At 43.7% G+C, this 22,324-nt stretch overlaps 1 protein-coding gene across 1 annotated transcript in view; it reads right to left on the reverse strand.

Moving 5' to 3' along the window:
• Nucleotides 1-22,324, reverse strand: part of LOC144128612 (cell adhesion molecule Dscam1-like) — a 452,661-nt gene that overhangs the window by 67,903 nt on the left and 362,434 nt on the right. Inside the window, 4 exon segments of the mRNA XM_077662147.1 lie at nucleotides 4,859-5,099; nucleotides 8,096-8,166; nucleotides 12,276-12,443; nucleotides 13,301-13,432. Coding sequence (XP_077518273.1) covers nucleotides 4,859-5,099; nucleotides 8,096-8,166; nucleotides 12,276-12,443; nucleotides 13,301-13,432 — 612 coding nt within the window.

The raw sequence follows: 22,324 nt of genomic DNA on the forward strand, positions 1-22,324 counted from the left end.
TTCAAAATTTTTGTCTTAGAATGTTAAACGGGAGTCTTCCACAGTTTTTCCGCATATAAAAGTGATGTCTAAGAACTCTGGTCTTGAATTTTAAATCATTTTATTACTCGGGGAAATTTCCGTTAATATCCAGCCCTTCTAATAGAAGAAACCACAGTCGAGTACTCGAAAATCTACAAGCAGATCTTATCGCAGTTCGGACAGCAGCGTCTTTTGATGAAATACACGTTGGGGTTTCGAACACGAGCGAGCCTCAGGTAGACCACAGTGACACAGCATCCAGCTCAGAGGGGTGAATTGCGGCGAGGAGGCTATAATATACCATATGCGGAGCATTCATGACGCTTCCGTGAGTGCTCCCATTATAAGTAACAAAAAATAACAACTCAGTGCTTGAGCATGTGATGAATGTTTTTAAAGAGAATACGTCGACATGACTAAATACTCCAAAGTTAAAAACTGTGCAAGATTACATCCTAATTCATATGTGATATCGGCCTCCTTAGTACCAGTTGCAATCGTAAGGTCTGAAAGATTGCTGTTGCCAGATTAGTACGCTGAAGATTAGGCCTGTCATAGAAAGGCTAGTTATAAAAAAAGTGCTGCTATAATGGCTGCCACCCTAGCTAGCATCACTTTTGAGATGGCAGTAGTGCGACCGCCGCTTTAGTTGTAGAGTCCTTATATTAACTTTGGCATCCGAACACACAAAAGTAGTCACGCCGACAGGTAACAAGAACTTTGGACAGCATGCTGCCTGCGAAGTTATGTAGCTGTATTATACTGAAAGTAAAAATATTCGCATCAATGACGTCACACGCGCTTCCTGACAGTGCAAATCTGCTGTAGCTTTCAACATTCTACGAGAATTTAGTACCTGTACAAAATGTTGAATTCCAGGGGACAATCTCTAGAATCCAGGTGATTCTCATAATTTTAATAAGTTAATTGACTCCTAGAAACAAAGAGTAATTTTTGTGCGCGGTTTAACGACAATCAAATCCATAATCGAACGCGTTAACTTTTTGAATTTTTGTTATTTGTAACCATTAGCCGCGTTCCCCCGGCTCTAATGTCGCCCCCTACCTAAAACTCATCTGAAAAATACCAACTGCTAATCTGCAGAGTTCAAAGAATCGGTACAACTGAACAACGGAAAACCGTGCGTGGATCCGCCCAAAAATGATTAGACATGAAATGCTCGGCTGATCCTTCAACGAACGTGGCAGTCCCAAAAGGACAATGACATTCGAAGTTCGGAACTCCAATCCTGACCTTACTCGTACTCTGCCTTAAAAAGAATTCCGACATTCTGCGATTTGTTGCTGCTAAGTTTTTACTGCGCATTTTGCTATGTTTTCACACTGTCTCATATGCTACTGATTGTCCTTTGCTTATGCATTTTTTCTTCCTTCTGCCATAGCCTCATGCGAGGCTGCAGTATGCAAAAATAAAAACAAATAAATAATCACGTACAATGTTTAATTCTGGACAATACCGCCACATCAGCAACGTTTCGCCAAGGCGAAAGCGCAGGAAAGGACTTGAAAGGCGGAGGCAAACTGGCGACCGGAACATCCATGCCCGTATAAATGCTTCACACTGAATGTGCTAGCATGGTCTGCGGCACCTTACTTCTCGCCCTTAGCGGACTACCTAAACATTATCATTTCCTTATTTACACTGTGCGCCGAATGCACATGTGGAAATTTTGCTCCAAAAATTTCACTGCGTGTTGCAGTAATCATTACTTCATGACGTCATACATGAGTTTGCCCAAATTTACCTTCGGACCTAGATTTTTCAAAGGGACTTCTTTCTTGGCTTGTTCCCAGACTTCAAAATGTTCACGTGTGGCGCCATCTCTTCGTTAGATGCAAGAAAAATCAATGGGCTTTCGAAATAAGTGATTTTTCAGTTTACCAAAAGGTGGCGGGTCGACCGCCTGGCATTTAAAAGACCTGAGTATTTGCAACGGGATACTAGATGAATTGAGACGAAACATAAGCGATAGCAGCTAATGAGGGTCTGTTAGGCATCAAAAGGTTCGGCATGAATTGTTTAGACTATAAGACCGGACTCTGCAAGCTGCTGTTTCTAGCATGGTCTTGACGCACTGCAGTAGTCATTACTGATTTTATGCATTATGTGTGATTTTATGCGGAAGTTCTACTTTGCACGTATAGATTTTCACAGGGTCTTCTTTGGTAGCTAGCCTCTTTTCAGCGTCGGGAACGGTCTGCACGACATGTGGCGCCATCTTTCTGTTTTGTGCGAGAAAAATCAATGCGCTTTCGAAACCTCGACTTTTCATACTTAACCAACAGAAGGCGCCTTAACCTCCCGGAATATCAGGGTGCTAGGTACAGCGTTCAAAGGAAAAAAAAAGAGTTTGTCAGCTTTACCAGAGCCCTTCAATGCTTCATGGTCACGCAACTTCTTTAGAGAACTTCATGTGCTGCTGGCGCCTGCCGCTCTACGGCGCCACCGTCTACGAGAATGCGTTGTCCGAAGACCTCGGCGCTCTATCGCGAACCAGAAGGAAGCCAATCGGCTGTTAGTTTGATGGTGATATTTAATGGTTACTGCGCTTTTGTGCATTCAGGCAGTGTACACTGTGTGTGTGGGACCATGTCGAACACTTGTTACATGTAGACATGCAGTTCTTGTTCAGAGGCGTGACCTCGTTGGTTCCCTGTCTAAGTGACACGGAGCTGCAGGGAAAACGAAGTGGGCAGTAGTGCAGCAAGAAACAGGTAGCTCCTAACAACACCATCTGGTTTGCCTTCCACCTCGAAGTATGTGCATGTTTTTGAAAAGCATTTTATTTTCTCGCGCTTCAAAATAATCGACACCGGCCTCCTTTCGCGATGAGAGGACCTAGCGAACGCGCAGGAATCGAGAGCACGATTCGGCAGTTAAGGAGAGCGAATTAACAATGTAGATCCAGTTTAGTTCCCGCAACATTGATCTGAAACCGACCATTGCACACGCCGCATACGGTCGCTGGACCCCATACATCGGAGTACAAGGGTACAATTTGTAGGAAGCGCCCATGTGACTCTTATCTGTCGAGCAGTGCTACAAGGGTTTGGCAGCTTTCTTCGGCGGCACTTGTGGACAAAAAAAAAAATTAGACAGTTTCAATCTATGGACACGGTCGCCGAATGCACTTCTGATGAAAGCGATTTAAAATCCGTTATTGATCACTGCACACATCGGAGAAGGCAGATGCAGTTAGCAGAATCGCTGATCGTACACGCGGCATCAACAAACCAGCAATCAAAAGTTTCCCAGATGTGCGTTCGCGTCCATCGGCGCTGCTGGCAAATTCATCCTAGTGTGCAAAGCCGGTAAAGCGACAACACATGCAGCAAAAAAAAGAATATTTAAGATAACGAGAGATCAGCGTTTATGCGTCGTTTGCTTTCTAAAGCAGTTGTTGCATACAGACTGCGGTGGCGTTTTCGCTCGCATACTTATTGCAGTTGGAGAGAACGGAGAAGGCAGGATACAAGCAATGCGTGCCTTGTCATGCAATAAATTTCATCTCCAATTATGAGTTATAAATCTGTGAAGTTACTTTTACGACAAACAACTGCTCCAGAGAGGCATCCGTATGCCATTAGCCCTGTTTTCGTCAAGGCGAAAGTTCTGGTTGAAACCTAAATGCTAGAGCAAATTCTAACGTAAGCTGATAAAACACTCGCAGAAAATCCGAACATTTGAATGCAAACACTGTCCGAAATATAACGCCGGCCAGTGTGCTGCGACGCCTCGATGCAATTCTGCAAACGGGGGCGCCTCTAGCCGCTGGCGCTGACGAGAGTTTCGTGACCAGACAAGCACTGAAGGACTCTGGTTTACCAAGTTTGATTTTAGTTTTGTTTGTTAATTACAAATAACCATTTTTTATTCATATCACAATTTTTTTATTCCTCATATATCTGTGCGAGCCAGATGAAAACTGTGATGAAAAAATGAAAGTATTAAAAACCTTGGCGGAATAATTTCAGCCTCAGGAAGAAACATTTTCGTCATAGAGTCACAGAGGAAGAAGAGAGATGTTATGCTTAAGGTAAGTTTTTATGTGGAAAACATCATCAGGAAAAAATTAACTCTTCAAAGTTTTTAAAGAGCAGTCGCTGTTAAGGATTAATCTGGTTTTAATGGGTGTTCTTTCTATTCCTCTACGACAAAGCGTCTACTCCAAATAATAAAACAGCGTTCGTATGCGAAATCGCATAACTCTAGCTCTCATCTTTCACCCAGCATCTCAAGCCCATCTAGCGCTCTCACCATGTGGGGACATGTACGCAGGCCCACTGAGGGCAAATTGAAGTTGGCCTTCACCGATAGAAAACTACGTTCCGATCACAAAGAGAACACCCACACCAAAAATTGAGCTTTTTTTATGCTACAAAAGAATAAAGAATGAAATATAGGTAAAATGACTGCCTCTACTCATATTTTGGGGCGCGGTTTCCAGAGGTTACGTAATACACCCCCAATATGTTAAAAGCGGCGGCAATTGTTCCTTTTCGATTCGAACGTCATGAGGTTTGATCGACACGCGGGAAGGCTTCTAAACCCAGTTGTATCCATCATAAAAGCCTCTTTAAATGCTGCAAAATTGTCAGCGTACCCATAAACATCTGAAGAATCAATTTGTACTGAGAACTGTAAATGCACGAAGTTGTCCTTAGCCTGCCTTGAAATCCCTCATCGCTAAAACTCAAAAAGTATCCGAAAGAACGATTAATCAGCAAACTGGAATTGTAGTAGACATAGCCCAACGTGTTTCGGACATTTAGAGCACTTTCAGGGAGATTAGCAGAAGCGAGTAGGTAATACGCACCGTGCTCCAGTGTCTTTGCAACTATCTCCTCGCTGGCTGGTCCGGAGCCCGCAGAATTAAACGCCTGCAGGCGTATAGAGTACTCGGTGTTCCGACGGAGGTTGCCGAGTGTGAACTCCTCAGCGTCGCCGCTCCTCGAGCTCTCCAGGGTCTTGTACACATACTGCTCGCCAGAACGGTGCAGCTTGTAGCCCAGGTAGTATCCTTTCACGGGGCTCCGCCGTTCTTCAGACGGGGGAGCCTGTCGAAAAAACAAGGCAGAGAAAAAAAAGAGGAAGGTGATTTTTGTTTTTAACCGCCTGGTCAATCATTGCATTGAAAAGAAAAAATTTCACTAAATGAAAAAAAAATACAGCAGCAGGCCCTCAGTGCTGGACAAGTGATCAACGTTGGGGATCATTTGTCGCTAGCAGCGCTAGCAGCGAAATAATTGACAAAATGATGACTCCACGAATGACACCACACAGCCTCTAACTCCTATATCAGTGCCATTGAACTGCCATCGAGCAACCACAAAGCGCCGCAATAACCTGTGAATGATTGGATGGATTCGTGGCTTACTGTACATCAGGCCTGCGCTATGGCCTGTGGTTTTAATGCGGCTGCCCAAGTTGGCCTTTGCAGCAGGGCGGAGACCAGAGTAAAGTGGTGAAACCCCTGAACTCGCTGCCTTTTCTGCCTACAGTTTCTGTTTGCCTACACTTCGTGTTCATACGTCAGGGTATTCCTAAATTTGGATGAAAGGAGCATGTGGACGGAACGACGCCGACTACGTGAAGCCGTGAGGCTTATGCAACCAGCGCTGCAAAAAACAAAAGTGAAATGACAGCGATGCGTAAAAACCCAATAGGAAGAAATCTGCAAACTGTAAAAACATGTTCGTGAGCCTGTCCTATTTTACAATCCCCTATATGCTGAAGTATCAGTTCGACCTACATTTTGACAATGCACGTTTTCACTGTAAGGTAACAGTAGGCTCCTCTAGACACCCATTTCTTGAGTTCAGTATAATTCATTGTGCATTGCGTAAGTATTAAACCTATTTATATGACCAACATAGAGATGTTGAGAGATAAAGAAATTATCTGCTGCTGTTCAAAATAAAGCTATCTGCGCAATTTTAGCCTGGATTTTAAGCGGTTATTAAGGATCGGCTTAGTGCCCTTTATTACATTACCTTGATATGACGTCCGACTGTAGTAGCAGTCTTCGCAAACCAAACTTGAGCCACACATGAACAACGCAATGGCAAGGGAAGAAAATGACCAGGAACGTCTTCGTGATGAATCCTTGGAAAACTGTCTTTGCGCAATCTAAACAAGAATACTCCTATACGGGAGTAAAAAGAGAGTAAGTTGTCCTCTAGCACAGTCTCTTTTATAAAAGGGCGTGCGCTAGAGGAGAGCTTACTCCCCTTTTTTGCTCCTTTCGTGTTTAGAGTGTATTGATCAATTGGCGCCCAATGAAAAGTAGTAATTTTTTCCTACAGTGATTGGGAACCAAAGTACCGCTAATACCTATTCATCAAAGATCGGCGGTATCGCTACAGAAAGTCATCTAAAATTTTATTGTCACCGCCAGTCTGCGTTCTTGAAAATATGCTATGGAGTTCATGTCACTGCAAAGAAGCGACAATTTTCTATTCTTGACGTAATATTATCTCCACAGCCCAGCGTCTTGAATGCATTCGGGGTCCTGTTTGTTTACTGCCATGCGTGCTACGACCAATTCACTGAGAGTGCTATACTCCGCGATAACATTTTTTGACAATGAACTGAAAGCTGCCCGGACCAAGCATCCGAAACTGTCACTGAGTCAAATAGTTCGGCCGCACGCCGCACGGCGGTGTGTGTGGGCGCCTGGCGCTTTGCTCGCGGCGAGGTTGCTCTGTTCCTTCGCTGCTGTAACTGGCGCCATCTATGGAAACTTCTTGTAACAGGATATTCCTAAACAATCTGCTGTAATAAAAAGAAACTGTTTTTGGCATAAATATAACGTTGAAAATCTCCAGTTTTGTTAGAAATACGCGTCTCAATACTGATACTAGCAACATACTTTTTAAAAGATAACTATTTACCGCATAAGACAACTATATTTCTGTATTTAGGTAACGATACCGTGTTTCGGTTCTCTATGTTTCGCTCCATTGCCAAAGATGGTTATCGCGTGTATAGTTCGTCGCGACCAAGTTATGAGCCGTTACAAACGACATGTACTACATTTGCAGGATAAATTTTGTTTAATAAGTAACCCTCCTAACTTACAAAATGACCGCTGAGTAACATTTAGCTTATTTCCTGCGATAGTATGCACCTATTTATTACCAATTATATATGCTACATTCGCTACGAATAATACCTAAAATAAATTTGACTCAATTTTTTTTTTGCTCTTTAAACAAAGTATGCGCTAACTTGAGCACGAAGTTTATATTGAGGACATAAATTATGCCTATTTTGCTGCACATTCAGTCTCCAAAGCTTACGGTCCTATTATATGCGATTACACTAAGTGATCTTTTTTTTAATTCAAAGGCATATTTTTCTTGGCCTCTTTGTAATTGCTGCACCTTGGTCTTTAAGAACAGAAAACAAAGCTCATAGCCTTCTTATCGGCAAGTAGGCTCAAACGGTGCGTGCGGACGGGAAAGCTGGACTTGAATTATTTGATGTGTGCTAGAGAAATCAGGCTATCGTTCGTACGGTTCGTACACTTATAAAGCCCAAAAATTCCTTGATGCACGTCCTGGAGACTTTTGACACCGATAGTACATAATATAGCACGTTCCTACGTCTGTGCAAATATTAATATAAAATCACTTGATGACCGCAGGCATTCTTGAGAGCACAGCTCAAGCCACAGAATAAATATCTCCTTTTTTATATGTCATCATCGACTATTTTTGTCAAATACGTTATTACAAAAGATGCATCGCGCATGACAGCTCCAGTCGTTTGTGCGCCGTGAAACGCGACACAAATAGCAATGCATCACAATCACTAATATGTGTATATAGGCATGCTCCTTCAGATAATAAACAGTTGTTAGAAAGCGCTTGTCTTGTGTGTTCGTCCCTTTCCGTATTTTGGTAGCGCTCACCAATACCTTCAAGGATGCATTTCCAACTAGCCCCAGTTGTAGCTCTTTTGACAATCACTGCAAAGCTCTTATGCAAAATTTAACCAAAGCAGCAGCGGTAAGTTAGGGAAGTACAAGCGGAAGCATGGAACTACGTACCTTCCATTTTATTTTGATGGACTTGGAGCTACTTGGCTCAATCTTGATGTCCGTTGGAGGATTGCTTGGCGCTGGAAGTGCGAAAAAAGGCAAACAAGGGCTATAATTAATGTCAAAAGATCAAATAGTGCCGGCAAGAATATAGCTTTGCGAAACCAACCTTATGGGGTGCTAGATATTTCGTTTTGTATACATTACTCGTTTTCTGAAAACACTGCTTAAGTTCTCGATTTTAATTTTGAAGAAGGAATGAGAAGAATTATCTTGAAGCGCTGTTTTTCCGTTCAGAATCTCAGCTGTACTTTTGCGACTTTAACCGTTTATATGGTGGCTCGTAATAAGTCGGTGTTTTTGCCGTACGTCCAAACGTACGCGCCATCAGCATCCATTGAAATGAACAGGATAACCGTAACGCGAACATTGAGGAGGCAGAAATATTAGTAGCTTGGGGAAAAAGAAAGACCAGTTCTATTAGCCCTTCCACACTCCGGTCTTTGTGCCATCGAAGATGAAGTGCGCAAGTATTCATACTCCCTTTATGCCTTCCCCTTTCTTAATGAACATCATCGGAAAAAAGATAAGCTGCCTGTCATAAAATTCGAAGATTGGCTGAAGGGTAATACGTCAGCAGACAGCAACTGGCGCCACTTCCGGTAAAGGCATGCATCAAATCATCTTATGCTATCTCATTGCCAGCACATGATGTAATTAGCCTCTCATTCGACGCTAATGATACAATGAATGATACACACACACAAACACGCACGCACGCGCGCATACATACATACATACATACATACATACATACATACATACATACATACATACATACATACATACATACATACATACATACATACATACATACATACATACATACATACATGCATACATACATACATACATACATACATACATACATACATACATACATACATACATACATACATACATACATACATACATACATACATACATACATACATACATACATACATACATACATACATACATACATACATACATACATACATACATACATACATACATACATACATACATACATACATACATACATACATAAAACTTAATGGTCTCTTGCATTCATGAGAGCGCAGTTATACCCATCGAACCTATTAGTGGTCCTTAAACCCCTCACGCTGTTCAGCCAGACTTATTTTTCATAAGCCTTCGGGCGCTGCAGCTAAAAAAATGTTCGTCTTGCGCATCATGCGAAAGTATCTTGGCTTTGGAGGCTTTGGAGAGGGCACATGACGCCCGCCAGTGCCAGCACTTCCAGTGCACCTCGCTCCGTGGCGAACGTGCCACGTGAACTTCTGTATTGCCTGGGCGGGAGCAACTAGCAGCGGCGAGCAGCGAAGCACGGAGGAGCAGACAAGGAAGCGCCCCATGTGCGACATGTACGGATGTAAGCCGGCTGGAGTCGCTACGCGATTTCCACAGCCTCGTGGTTCCTGAATGACGCTTAAGATGCACTAACGTTGGTGGAATATAGGCCGCTGCTAATCACGTTTTCTAAAATTCTAAAGCTGATATGGCCGTGCTTCGCTTGTCTACCGTTCGGCGCATGTTTCATGTTTTCTGCACCGGTTAGGCGCGATATCTCCACTGTGAAGCACCAACAATACCCCACACTTGTCTAAATACTAGTGACCGGCGCTACAAATCTCCGATTACAACCAGGCGCCTAACTCGAACTGTTAAAAGGATAACGATTAGAATTTAGTTAACCAACTTACTAGTTCGCATGAATTACGCGTTTTCTGACAACGGTCAATAATATCTTCCTATGCTGCAACAATTATCCTCGAGCCTAAAAATTCCGTTGTTTAAAATTAGTGACAGCCTACCCTGAAACAGCAGGTATACTCCACCTCGAGAAGTAACCTAGCGTGCATTGTTGACCCTTGGCCGCGGTGGCTCGGTGGTTATGGCGCTCAGCTGCTGACCCGAAGGACGCGGGTTTGATCCTGGCCTCGCCGGTCGCATTTCGATGGAGGCAAAATTCGAGAGGGCCGTGCACTGTGCGATGTCAGTGCACGTGAAAGAACCACAGGTGGTCGAAATTTCCGGAGGCGTTTACTACGGCGTTCCTCATAGCCCTGCCATCTCTTAGCCGTCTTCGTGAGTTCATTTAGTAGAACGATTCCTTCGGGCCGGCGGCGATCCCTGACTCGAGTCCGGGATCAGGACAATTTCTCTTAGGGAGCAATGGTTCTGAGAGCTTTTGTGTAAATTAACTTTATATACGCATGGCTGCGCTCACTGAATTCTAATGGTTAATTATGCCTTTAACTCAAGAAAACAGCGAAGGCGGCAGAAAAATTTCGAGGGGTGCTTAGGTTAGCTGAAGTCATACTGAAACCACTTACACAGCCGTGCTAACTGTAAATATCATTTGTGCCGCAGTAAAACATGGGAGGGAAACCCGGTGTGTGCTGCCTCATTGAGGAACAGTGTAAGTGCACTCCCTGCTAAATATCGTACACATCTCAGACGCCCGAGACTTATAATTCAGGAGGAAAGGAATCCTGAAAATACTGCTCCATAGCGCTAAACGCTGCCGCAAAAAGCGTGACAAGATGTTCGCATCCTTCATTAAAGTTTTTTTCTTCAGAAAATTCAATATATAAATCGAGGACAGCGCAGTGGCACCAGGTAAATGTATATAAGTTAAAATGGGGTTGCTACCGAGAAGCGGAGGGTTGTGGCGCCATCTGCCGTCCTCTCATGTAGCGGCTGCCACTGATCAATAACAGCGCGCTTGCTGTCCGAGGCATAGATGGCGCCACTATGTTAGAATCAAGCTTTCCATTGAAACGCTCTTTTTTTATTTACCGCATTCATTTGTTTCAGTACCTGGCCGCAGCAAACGTATTAAGTATTCAGCACTTCCGATTCCTTTAAATTTTTTTTAGCAGCGCCGTCGTTTTTCTTCTTACATTTCACTGCTTGTCCACGCTGGCGGCAAGACTGCGGCCGTACGTTATCGTCCACACGGACGTGGAATTCTGCGGTGTCGCTACACCACCGAGCACATGGACATTCGTTGCAATAAAGCACGCAGGCGGAAAGCCATCAAGGCAGAGTAACAATTTTATATTCCTTACAGTTTTCTTTCGAAGACAGTATATTACACTACCGAAAGTGTCCATGGAGGGAATCTGATTAAATAATTGAATTGAAAGATATTGCATTTTAAAGTGAAGTTTCAAATGTTCTGTTACCCAGGAGTGCCATCCGTCTTCACTATATTCACCACCAAGAGCAAGGCACTTGCTCTACGTGAAGGCTAAACCCTCGCCTTGCCATCGGTGAAACATGAGGGCCGCAACACCAACATGTTCTGCCTCACCCATCTCAATGGCCGGACCTATAGCTACGTCAGACCTCTGGCTGTTTGAAACCCATATGAGCATCTGAAGGTATGTTACGAGCATCCGGCGAGGAGCTTACCAATGCACTGGGGCGTAGATGACTTGAAGAAGCGGTCTAATAACATATAAAACTCTTCACGGTGACACAGTTTGAGCCTGACATTCTAGCCGCGAAGTGCTGCCAAGAAGATTGTAGCGAGTGGTTATACCTCGTTTAAGAAGAGTAAATGGCCCTCATATTGTTCTCGTAGTAAAATCACTTTGGTTGAGTTATTTCACGATTTAGATCGCAAATAACAGTACGCACAAATGATACACGAATAACTCAAACTACGTCTGCGTGCACAACAATGCACACGACGCTGAGCCAGCCGTCTATAGCAACGAAGTCTTAAATGACCCTCAGCTACCTGAATAGCAATTAGTACACAAATGTGATAGCTTATTTTCGTTCAAAAACTGCCACTGTCTTTAACATTAGTTTAAATGCGGCAGGTTTTGAGTTCCAGCATCGAATACCTCCGTGATACGGTTTGAAAGGAAACATACAAGTTATTGTGATCTGTTATTAGCAGCTTATCAAAGAAGAAAATTTTTATCTGCTCACCTAAGGAAAACAGCGTTCACAACGGAATGACTGGTTTTCACGAGTAACTTACACAACTCATCAGTTGCATTCAATATATTTGACATATCGTCTTGAACTAAATAAATATATTGTGAGAGATCTAGGGATGCAGTAAGATTATTTTGGGAGACCGGTGATGTCCACTGGCACGCACCTTCCTCCTTGGTGATGACGCTGACCACCTCGCTGGGGTTTCCGTGTCCGAGAGCATTCTCCGCGACCACCCGAAAGTTGTACGTGGTGACGGGATTCAGGTTGCGCACCACGACGGACAGATCGCTGGGGGAGTTGCGCACTGACATCACGTCCGGGGTCCACTGCTCTGCACACGACACAAGGCACCGAGAGCACCACGTCACTTCCGGCGCATACAAGGGTCATCACCCTGATTGGCCAAAGAGCAAGGGGTCTAGCTCTTCGCTATCGCTTTCCGATATAAGGTGCGCGGCGCCTCCAATCTGCGCACCCATAGACAGCGCCGCCGTCTGATAACGTCCAATGTCGCCGCAGGACGAGGCGTATTTTGATTAGGAGCTTCCGAGCTGCAAGGACCAAACAGCTCTGAGAGCAATCGCAGTGAGACTCGCCTATTCCGCTGCTCGGAAAATCCACAAATACTGCCCATCAGCGATGCGCTGATAACAGCCTATTTCCTGGGTGAGAGCTACGGATATATTTGTTGCTTCGACTATAGGCCTGCAGGTGGATTTCACGCAGTCTAGAAGTGTAAAGCTTTCGCCGCTCAACAGATGACAGCCTGCGGAACTTTACTCGCAGAGGTGTCATGAGTGCCACATTAAAAAAAAAAAAAGCAAGCCCAGAAGCCAGGGAACATTTGCCTAAGCGTTTACAGGCAATGGAGAAAAATATTTGCTTGAAATGAAGAAGAAACGGTACAGATAATCTGCGTTATCTACGGGGAGGGTGCTAGATTCACAAAAAAAAACACTTGACGTTCATAAAAGGGTTAACAATGAGTGGGCGCACGACACCATGTCTTCAGTTTAAATTGCTTTTCTGCTTCAGTGGCCTGCGTCACGACGACTAGACCAGTTCCCACAAGCCATAGTTCAGTTGCTTTTTAAATATACATCAACAAGGTTACGTTAATCTGTGTCCCATAATTACAACGTTGTGCTGGATAGTTTGCCGGCAATGGTCTGTGGGAATCCAACCTACCTGAATCCCGCTTGTACTGGACAATGTAGCTGGTGAGAGGAAGGTTGCCGCTGTAGGGCTGCATCCAGGACATCGTCACGCTCTGGCTTGTCACCTCCTTTATGTTCAAATTTCGGGGGCTGTCTGGCTTCTCTGGAAAATGGAAGGAAATGTGCTCTTTTCTTAGAGAACCGTTGTCAGCAAAGCGCAATTCGATGGCCCATGAACAGGAGCTACGGATAGTAATGAAATTTAAGCACTTTTGCTGCAAGCCTACCTGAATGCGATTCCTCGAATTCAAAGTTTCCCCTACCAATATCATTCAATTCATTATATCATTCGCGCTGAAACATGTAAACTACACTTTCTCTGAAGAATGCTTTGCCAATTTAACAATTAAGATGACCGCGCATTAAAAACCGGCAGTGCTCGTCGCCATGTAACTCTTTATCTTGCCTAATAGCCACACTGTTATGCGCAAATATAAGGACTTAACGGTATGAAGACTCGCTGCAACGACCCATGTATGCATAAAGGAGTACAACTGAAGGTTATCAGGCACAAGGCTGTCACCCTTGCCGGCTTGCCGGTGCATTATGCAGCCACAACAGCGATTTAATCTTGATATCATGTCTGACCAAATTTACAGGTGGGCGAGACAATGTTTAAAATGGCCTGTTCAGTACCTCCTGTCGAACTCGGCGATATTTGTCGGGCTACAGAACTTTTATCACTTAATATCAGTTATTTTGGGAAAGCTTGCTAATACTAATAATAATATTTAGCAATTTTCGGGATAATTAGTTTGTGAAAGTGATGCAACCACAGCGCTTGAAGCCGTTTCAGTTAAAAAAAAATAGCGGTGACAACGGTATGAAATGACCTCAAGTGTACATACAACTTTTTTTTATGGAATTTGATCTACTAGATCAATAATCGAACCGCCCCCCCCCCCCCCCAACTTCCTTGCCTACTTTCAAAAAATAAAAATAAAAATTTGTTGGAGGCACTTAGATATCTCTTAATTGCGGGAATGCCAACGCCGTTTGAATTTGAACTTGCCGTGCTTGGATTCATTTCACGACAAAGGAGAAGAGCACCTTGAGCGAGCGTGCCGCCACGTGACATAGGTCACGTGACCTAGGTGGCGATGTAACGGACGGGCGGTCAGCGCGAGGTCGAGTGACCGACGGACGGTCACCACGAGTATGACCCATTAAACGCTTCCGCCTTAAAAATTAGGTGGGGGGGGGGGGTATTTTAAGGACGCGATAGAGTTAATGGGTCCCGTGAGCGGCTGCTTTTACTCACACAGAAACGGGCACCGTTTCCATATTACGTGAAAGACTACTGACATACATAAGAAGCACCGCTCTAACCGAGCAGTACGAACGTGCTTGGTGACGTGCTAAGCCTTACCTCTCGTGTAGTGTTAGGTTGTTGTGTCGTTTTTGAGACGTCTTTGATGTTGTTTCCTAAAAGCTTTACAAATAGCTCAAGTAAATAGCACATAACTTGACTCTAATATATAAAACGTTTGAAAAAAAAGTGCCACCACGACAGGTTCTTGCCAGAGATAGAGGTCAATATTTTAGTGACTCTGTTCGTTAAAAACTTAGAGGTTTGGAAAAAATTTAGTGTTTAAGTGCACTGTACATGGTGGCAAACTTGAAGCATTTACAGTGCGAACAGTTCTCTGTAAACCGTCTCACCTTTTATATTCATCCCGTTGATATTTTGTTTCGTGAAATAGAGGTAACCCAGAAAAAAAAAAAAAAACTGCGTGGCTCAATACCATGTTGGAAACAACTCAAAAGAAAGGCTGCGTGGACATGGGTAGCGCATTTAACTCGCACCACTAGTGGCAGGCGTTCCATTTCCGCCTAATTGCCAAATTGCCGTTTTCTTTACGATCAGTTATTATCTTTGTATACTCACATATGCTAATGATGTTTCGTCATTTTGGGAACTTCGAACCACGAGTGCTCTGTTTCGTTTACCTTGAATTCCACAATTCTACGTGTGACGTCACGACTCTCTCGACCAATCCGGCCCCTACGCACACACCGGCGAGGACGGCTTCTACATAGGGTTATCCGCTTAACGAAACGCTTAACTCTGTAGCGTTAAAAATTGAGACCACAAGGCGTTTTATAACAGGGCCCATGACAGTCTGTTGCTTCTTGACGGAATCTCCGGAGTCTTTATATTCGAGACAATCTGAAAAGACAGTGTGCAGCTAGATTTGCCTGCAATAATTATAACTTCACGTCCAGCGTTACATTACTTAGGAATTGGTTGGAATGGGAACTAATAAGCAGGCGCAGAAAAAAATTGCGGTTAGAAATGCTCTACAGAATGTATTTCGGAACAGTTAGAGTAAACAGAGAAGCTTACTTTTTGCCTCCTCATTTTTTGTCTAAGAGGTGCGATCACCAACTCTAAATAACAGAATTTAATTGTCGAACCAATGTCTTTCGTTGTTCAGTTTTTCCACGCACTGTCAGTGAATGGAACCGACTTCCATAGAAAATTGCTGAACGTCACAGTGAAACGTTGTTTGGGGCTTTGTTGTCAGATGTGTAGCTGCTTGCGCGGTGCCTTCGTTTAATTTGCTCGTTCATTCCTTTCAGTTTTTTTCTTGGTTGTTATTGTAGCGCCATTCTGTTCTTTTCTCTTTTTTTTCTCACACAACGGCCTCTCGCAAAGAACATGTATTTCCCCCCTGCAATAATGCCTTCGGGCGCTGCAGGTATTTTAAATAAATAAATAAATAAGATCCGGCAGATTGCCACGCTTTCTCCCATGATGAAACAAGAGACTACCCTTCAGTGCTGCTAGCCTTTTAATGCCGTTAGCCTGCATTTAGTAGAAAACACGCCTCTGCATGAGATAACACAGCAGGAATCATCATCCACCCGTACACGGGCGCAACAATATTTTAAATAAATAAATAAATAAATAAATAAATAAATAAATAAATAAATAAATAAATAAATAAATAAAAATAAATAAATAATATCAAGCAGATTGCCACCCTTTCTCCCATGATGAAACAAGAAACTACCCTTCTGTGCTGCTAGCATTTTAATGCCGTTAGCCTGCATTTGGTAAAAGCACGCCTCTGCTTGAGATAACACAGCAGGAATCATCATCCACCCGTACACGCGCGCAACAATATCTGACTAGCAAGTTATGCCTTAGAGTGCACTTTAACCAGTCAATGCGATTTAAGATAAATGAAAAGCGTCCTTGTGCAACGCAGGCGAGATTCTTGCGAAATAGCGCTGTGCTGCCGCCGGTTCTTGTTTTAAAATTCCTATCGTTTTGTGAAAAAAAGCAGAAGAAAAAGAGAAAAACAGCAACGCTTGTCAAAATTTTTGACGCGATGGCAGCGACAACGCAAACATCGCGTGCGAATACTGATTAACGATGATGCCGAGAAGCGTCGCAACTGAAAGTTATAATACCCTTCTTACTCCATACCCTGTGCGCGCCAGTACTTGTTGATGTCCTTTCCAAATTTAATGCAGTACAGCACAGTGTATAGTGGAAGCAAAAATGTGACGCAATTCGAGCCAGCGGCGTCAGTGTCTGGGGGCAGTCACGCAAACGCTGTTGCTACGGCCTCTCAAAAACAGCACCCGTGCCTTAAGTGCGTGCCTTGGTTGTGCCAACTTTTTAAGGGCATTATTTTATTCCACTAGTTTTTATTGCGCCCCGGTTTCTTCTGCACGTACGAGTTCGCCAATATTGTCTCTGTACAACGCGCGCAACACGCAGCATGAATATGTAAACAGCCAGTTGCATTAATGTTTCAAGGCCACGAGGCTCTTCACACGCGCTGGTACAGGAGGCGCAAGACCGTTCGATAACGAGCAGTGCAAAGCCGAGTTTAGTTTTGTGTTGTAACGTTAGGGTTGGTTATGGTCTTTTTGTTGCCGGACGATAGGCCAAGGCGGCAGGTCGAGTGCCCGAAAATTGGGGGCGCTTTTTCCTTCGCGGTGCAGCCTTTTCCAAAGAAAGCACTCTCGCACTTAGCCACCACAAGTTAGTCCGATTTATAAGACAAGAATACATCCATAAAGAGGGCGGACGCTATATTTGAAGCTGAGCATTGCACAGTTGGTGGACTCGCGTGCTAACGATAAAGTGAAGCGCCAGTAGAGGTAAGCCAGCATGCAATCACATCCCCAGTCATGAGCAGTATGTAACCAAATTAAGCACAAGAAGCGCTTAATGTTTGGAGCTAAAAAAATATTCGTTTTCAGAGTGCTGCTTTTTCTTACTTGTTTGTCTGCATCATTGTAATTACTTGTACTGCTAACCATACTGCGAACTCAATATGAATGCTATTCGCTGACGGGGCCTTTTTACACCTTACAGTACCCACGTTGAGCATTTGATAAAATTTTCCATTTCTGTACGTTTCGAAAAGCTGTAACCGAGGCCAGAAAGACCGCGCAGTACATAGTGAATAAAAACCAGAATATATCACATTAGGCCCCAATAAGAGTCATATTAGAGTCACACTAAAGTAGCAGGTGCAATGCTTGTTTAGATGAGACTAGTGACTTTTATTTCTTGTTTTAAAGCTAGGTAAAAATTTGCAGTGAAACATAAGCAGCACCTGGACTGTAGCCACTTCATCGCCTGATGAACCAGAAATTTATTCTCACAGAAAACAATTTCTGAATCTCGTTGAAGCAACGCTGACTAGTTAGGTACATGTTTATCTTTAAAAATCACCACAAGAATGAACAGGAAATAGGAAATGATGAGAAGAACATAAAAACAAGCATGCACACTAGTACGCCACCCGTGTGTCATTCTTTCCTGTTTCTTGCCTGATTTTTTTTTTGCCTGAAGATCCATTCCCCAGAAAGACACAGCTATAACATGAGACCGGTGACCAACTGTGTGAACTCGTTAATGACATGAACCAAGTACAAGCTCTACCTAAAGAACTAAGACGCCCTCAGTGCATTAAGCATGAATACATGACTGTGCTACAGAATACTCATTATTCACAGCTCAATGAGCTGAAGCTGCATACTGTGGCAAAACCAAGCTGGTCGATATCTCTTGCAACTTTCTGGGCTCTTAAACACCTTGGTAAAATTCGAACGCAGATTTCTGCATCATAACCTTTGTTCTTGGAGGATGGTATGCACTGAATGATGTGGAGTAAAAAAAAAAACAGTAAAAGCTATGTGATGCATATCCTGCACTACTTGGCTACACTTCTCTGCAAGAATTATAACATAGAAAGTAGCTGTGTTCAAGGTCTGAATCGAACGCCTTTCGCGGGCATAGAGACAAAAGTAGCAGTTTGGAAACGCATGTCAAACGCTTAGAAGAAGAAAGTGAAAGTAGGCACGATTAAATTGAAAACAAAATATAACGCGTAAAGACATTTAACGCCTCCAGTGGGCTTGAAAAGCAGTGGCACGTCTTCAGCAACGAAGAATATTCGTGCAGTCGCATATTAAAAGACTGCAGCAGAAAAATCGGATAGAAACGCAATAACTACGGTCGCAGATTTGTTCGCTGAAGTACTAAGCCACACAAACAAAACAAGAATGTAACAACACGTATTCCACATTGAAGTGCACGCAGAAAATTCGACATCTCGCACGTGCTGCACCGTTGGCAGTATGCGCACTCTACGCCAGACTCTGGTAACAGCTGTTACTTCATACGAAGTGCAATGGGAATGAAGGAAAAAATTAACGAAGAAAAGAAGAAAATTTGAGATTTGTTTTTTTTTTCTCCTGCACTGAATGAATGTTTCTTTTTTCAGATAGGATCGGGGGGTGAGGGGGGGGGGGGGTGAACGGGAGAAGACCGGAAACAGCAGCGTAGCAGCGACACGACTAAGGATGGACAAACAGAAAGGTCGCTGGAGAAAACACGCGCGCTTCCCCGACTGAGAGAAAACGGCGACAACAGCCGCGCCAGGACAGCACAACCGTATCAACGACACAACAAACTCGGGCCGCAGCAGCAGCAGCAGCAGCAGCAGCGAGTCCTGCTGACTCGACTTTCCTCCCGGATGGCGAGCGGAGTTGTGCGCTTTCAGCAACGGTGCACTTCCCATTTCCCCGCGGAATTGTGCGCCTAGCTGGCTTTCAGCAGCTCGGCACGTTGCGCTCATTCTTCGCCCTCTGTTTCCACTGCTCGCCTTGCTCGTGCTTGCCACCGTTCCACCTCCTCTTACCTCCCACCTCACCATCCTCCTCTCCCTTTTCCGCAAACTAGCTTTCAGTACTCGACCCATGCCTTTCATTCCATCTCTCTAGTTCTCCGCATTTGTTTGTCCCTTATTTGTGAAAAGTACGGCACGCCTGCCTGCCTCGCAGAGCCCGGCTCGTCTCTCTGCCTCCACGAGTGGCCCCAGCTTCGAAAGCTGGGCGCAGCCGAGATCAAATTTCGGCCAGCGCAGTCTCCTCTGATCTTCCTGCAAAACTCGAATCCCGAGAGCAAGTGGAACAAGCGAGCCCACCATGTGAAAGGCCTGGACAGCCAGCGAAAAGATAACTTGTCCAGGTAGAGAACGGAATGAATCTGACACGGTACAAAGGTTTTCCGACCCCTCCGGCCATCGTCTTTTTTCGTCACTCGTCCGCAGTATTTCAGAGTTTGGCTTCCGGTCCTCTAAGCCTTTATTTTATCCGGAAAGGAAATAGTTAAATGACTCTTAGATATAGGCTATTGAAATTTAGTTAGAGAATAGATTACTTACTATTTATTTTTTATTTATCTGTTTTGTATGAGCCAGTGTTTAAAATCCAAAACATGGTTGTGTGCAGTACGTTTCGGTGTTTATACTGTGCTTTCCACTCATGTTTTTAAAGCGAAAGCTTTACTGGCCGCGAACTAGCAATTTCGCCGTGCCGGTGCTCCGAGGAGGCACATGACGTCACAACGCACGGCTCGCCGCGGATATTTCTCTCTCTTTCTCTCTCGCTCCCTAGTTACTACTGCGCATGCGCCACTAGTAGCACCGAGCCACAGGTGTTCCGCCGCTGCGCAGCGCCGCGCCTTTCCTCAAAATCCAACTTTCAATTTTCAGTTTCCTATTCCTTCTTTTCCTTCCTCCTTTATTCCTTCCTTTACGGCGCGGTTTTACATTACATTAACGCCAACGCCAATGAACACAGTAAACGTCGACATCTTTCGCTTTTATATCCTGGATTAGCTGAGCTAATCCACATTATTTTTTTTATGAGGGCTACTGGCACTGATGTGAAATATAAACATCTGAAACTCTTTATTTACGTAAAAGAATAATAAAATTAGACCGGCAGCAAAAATCCTGGAAGTAATCACTTATTTTCTGCACGTTATATACTTTCGAGCCACTTGCGACCCACTGCATTAGACAATGCACGCAATTTTTTTTTTAGTGAACAAAGACAGTGTTAGACCAGCGCATTGACAAATACTTCTTTACTAGTTGTCTCGCAGGTCTTGTTTCGAACAAGCAGCGCTCCAATTTGTGCAGTACTGCATTTCCAGCGCTTTCGCTCTTTAGTCAACATTTTAAATGTGACGTGGAACCAACGGACGGTCCTATTCTTCTCGTTAAATGTTTTGTTCCCCTCGGTACCGCGTTGCGTTACATGTATTTTAAAATCTGCACGAAATTTCGCACAAAATCTTTTTCTGCGCATTTTTCTATTTGAATCTAAACGGTTTCTGCGTTTTTTGTTTGTGTAGCTGTCGCAAGGACTTGCTGGGTTAATGGAAAAGCAGCCCTAAAATGCTCTTTATAACACGTACAAATAAACTCGCCGCATTTCGCGGCGGTCTTGCTTTTCCTGAGACAACTCGCTCTTTTTCGCACTGTACTCAACTCACCTGCAGAAATTTTCATAAACCTAGCGGACAAGCCATATAATGACCCCTGATATGTGTTTTCACATAGAGAAGAAGTACCGGTAATCAGCAGCAACGGTATGGCCTCTAGTAAGCTGGAAAACACGTGCATAAAGTGAACCGCTATCGAAGTGCATGCAGTAGTATAATAGAAGAGTCAGTACTCTGGAAGCTCCAAAGATAAGCACTGGATATCTTAGCAAAAAGAGAGCCACTTTGAAACAAGAAAAAAAAGTCATCCAGTCGGTGCATCTGCAGCGAAATGACAGCTTAGATCGCGTTAGGTATGATATCGAGCCTACTGTATAGGCCTGCGGGAGTTGATACAAGAGCGGCTCCCGTGTGTGCTTGTCCTTTAAGCAAAAGCTTACAGCCCATTTTTCAAAACAGCACTGTGGGTGATGATAGTTTAGGTTTTCCAACAAAAACATTCAATTTCTGTTTAGTAACAACGTTGCAAAGTATACATCTGATAGTGGTTAGACGCTCTCAACATTGCACAAAAAGGCGCGCACTTACTAATATTGCCTGCAATATTGGCCACTGTGTGTACAATGCTATTTCAAGTTCCACGTGACTGAAAAATAATGTGCTAGGATAAAATAATAATGAACGAAGATGAAAGCAGTGCTGTTGGCACAAGAGTACTGAAGGAAAGCGTTTCGGCTACATCAAAGTCAGGAAATTTGAGAACACCTTTGAAATGGTCCAGCGACTATTTCTTCCTCTCAAGACACAAAGAATTTATAGATGCCACTTTGCTCCTATCGGACGCAGCGGAGAGTAAGGAATGAAAAAAAAAAGCGCAGGTATATAAAAAGTGGCTGATTTCTTTGTTCAGTCCAGTATTTCGTCAGCCAACACATGCTGACTGTAAGTATTCGTAGCTTTTCCAGTAGCTTATGCACCAGGGAAGCTTGCTTGCAGCTATAGCATTAGTAAGTGTTGTTAAGGAAGACAACGGCAATAATGTATTTCGACGCAAACCGAAAGGTCATTGAGTCAGTTATGGTCAATTATGTTAAAATGCGTGGATGCAGCAGAAAATTATAAACTAAATTACCAAGACCTGTCCGAAACTCAACTAATGTGCAAGCAAAGTGCTGAAGCAAAGTGCCTAAAAAATTTTTAAAAATTAATTGAAATTACTTGAGTAGCTAATGG

Source organism: Amblyomma americanum, chromosome 4, assembly GCF_052857255.1.
Source record: "Amblyomma americanum isolate KBUSLIRL-KWMA chromosome 4, ASM5285725v1, whole genome shotgun sequence".
NCBI classification, from domain to species: Eukaryota; Metazoa; Arthropoda; class Arachnida; order Ixodida; family Ixodidae; genus Amblyomma; species Amblyomma americanum.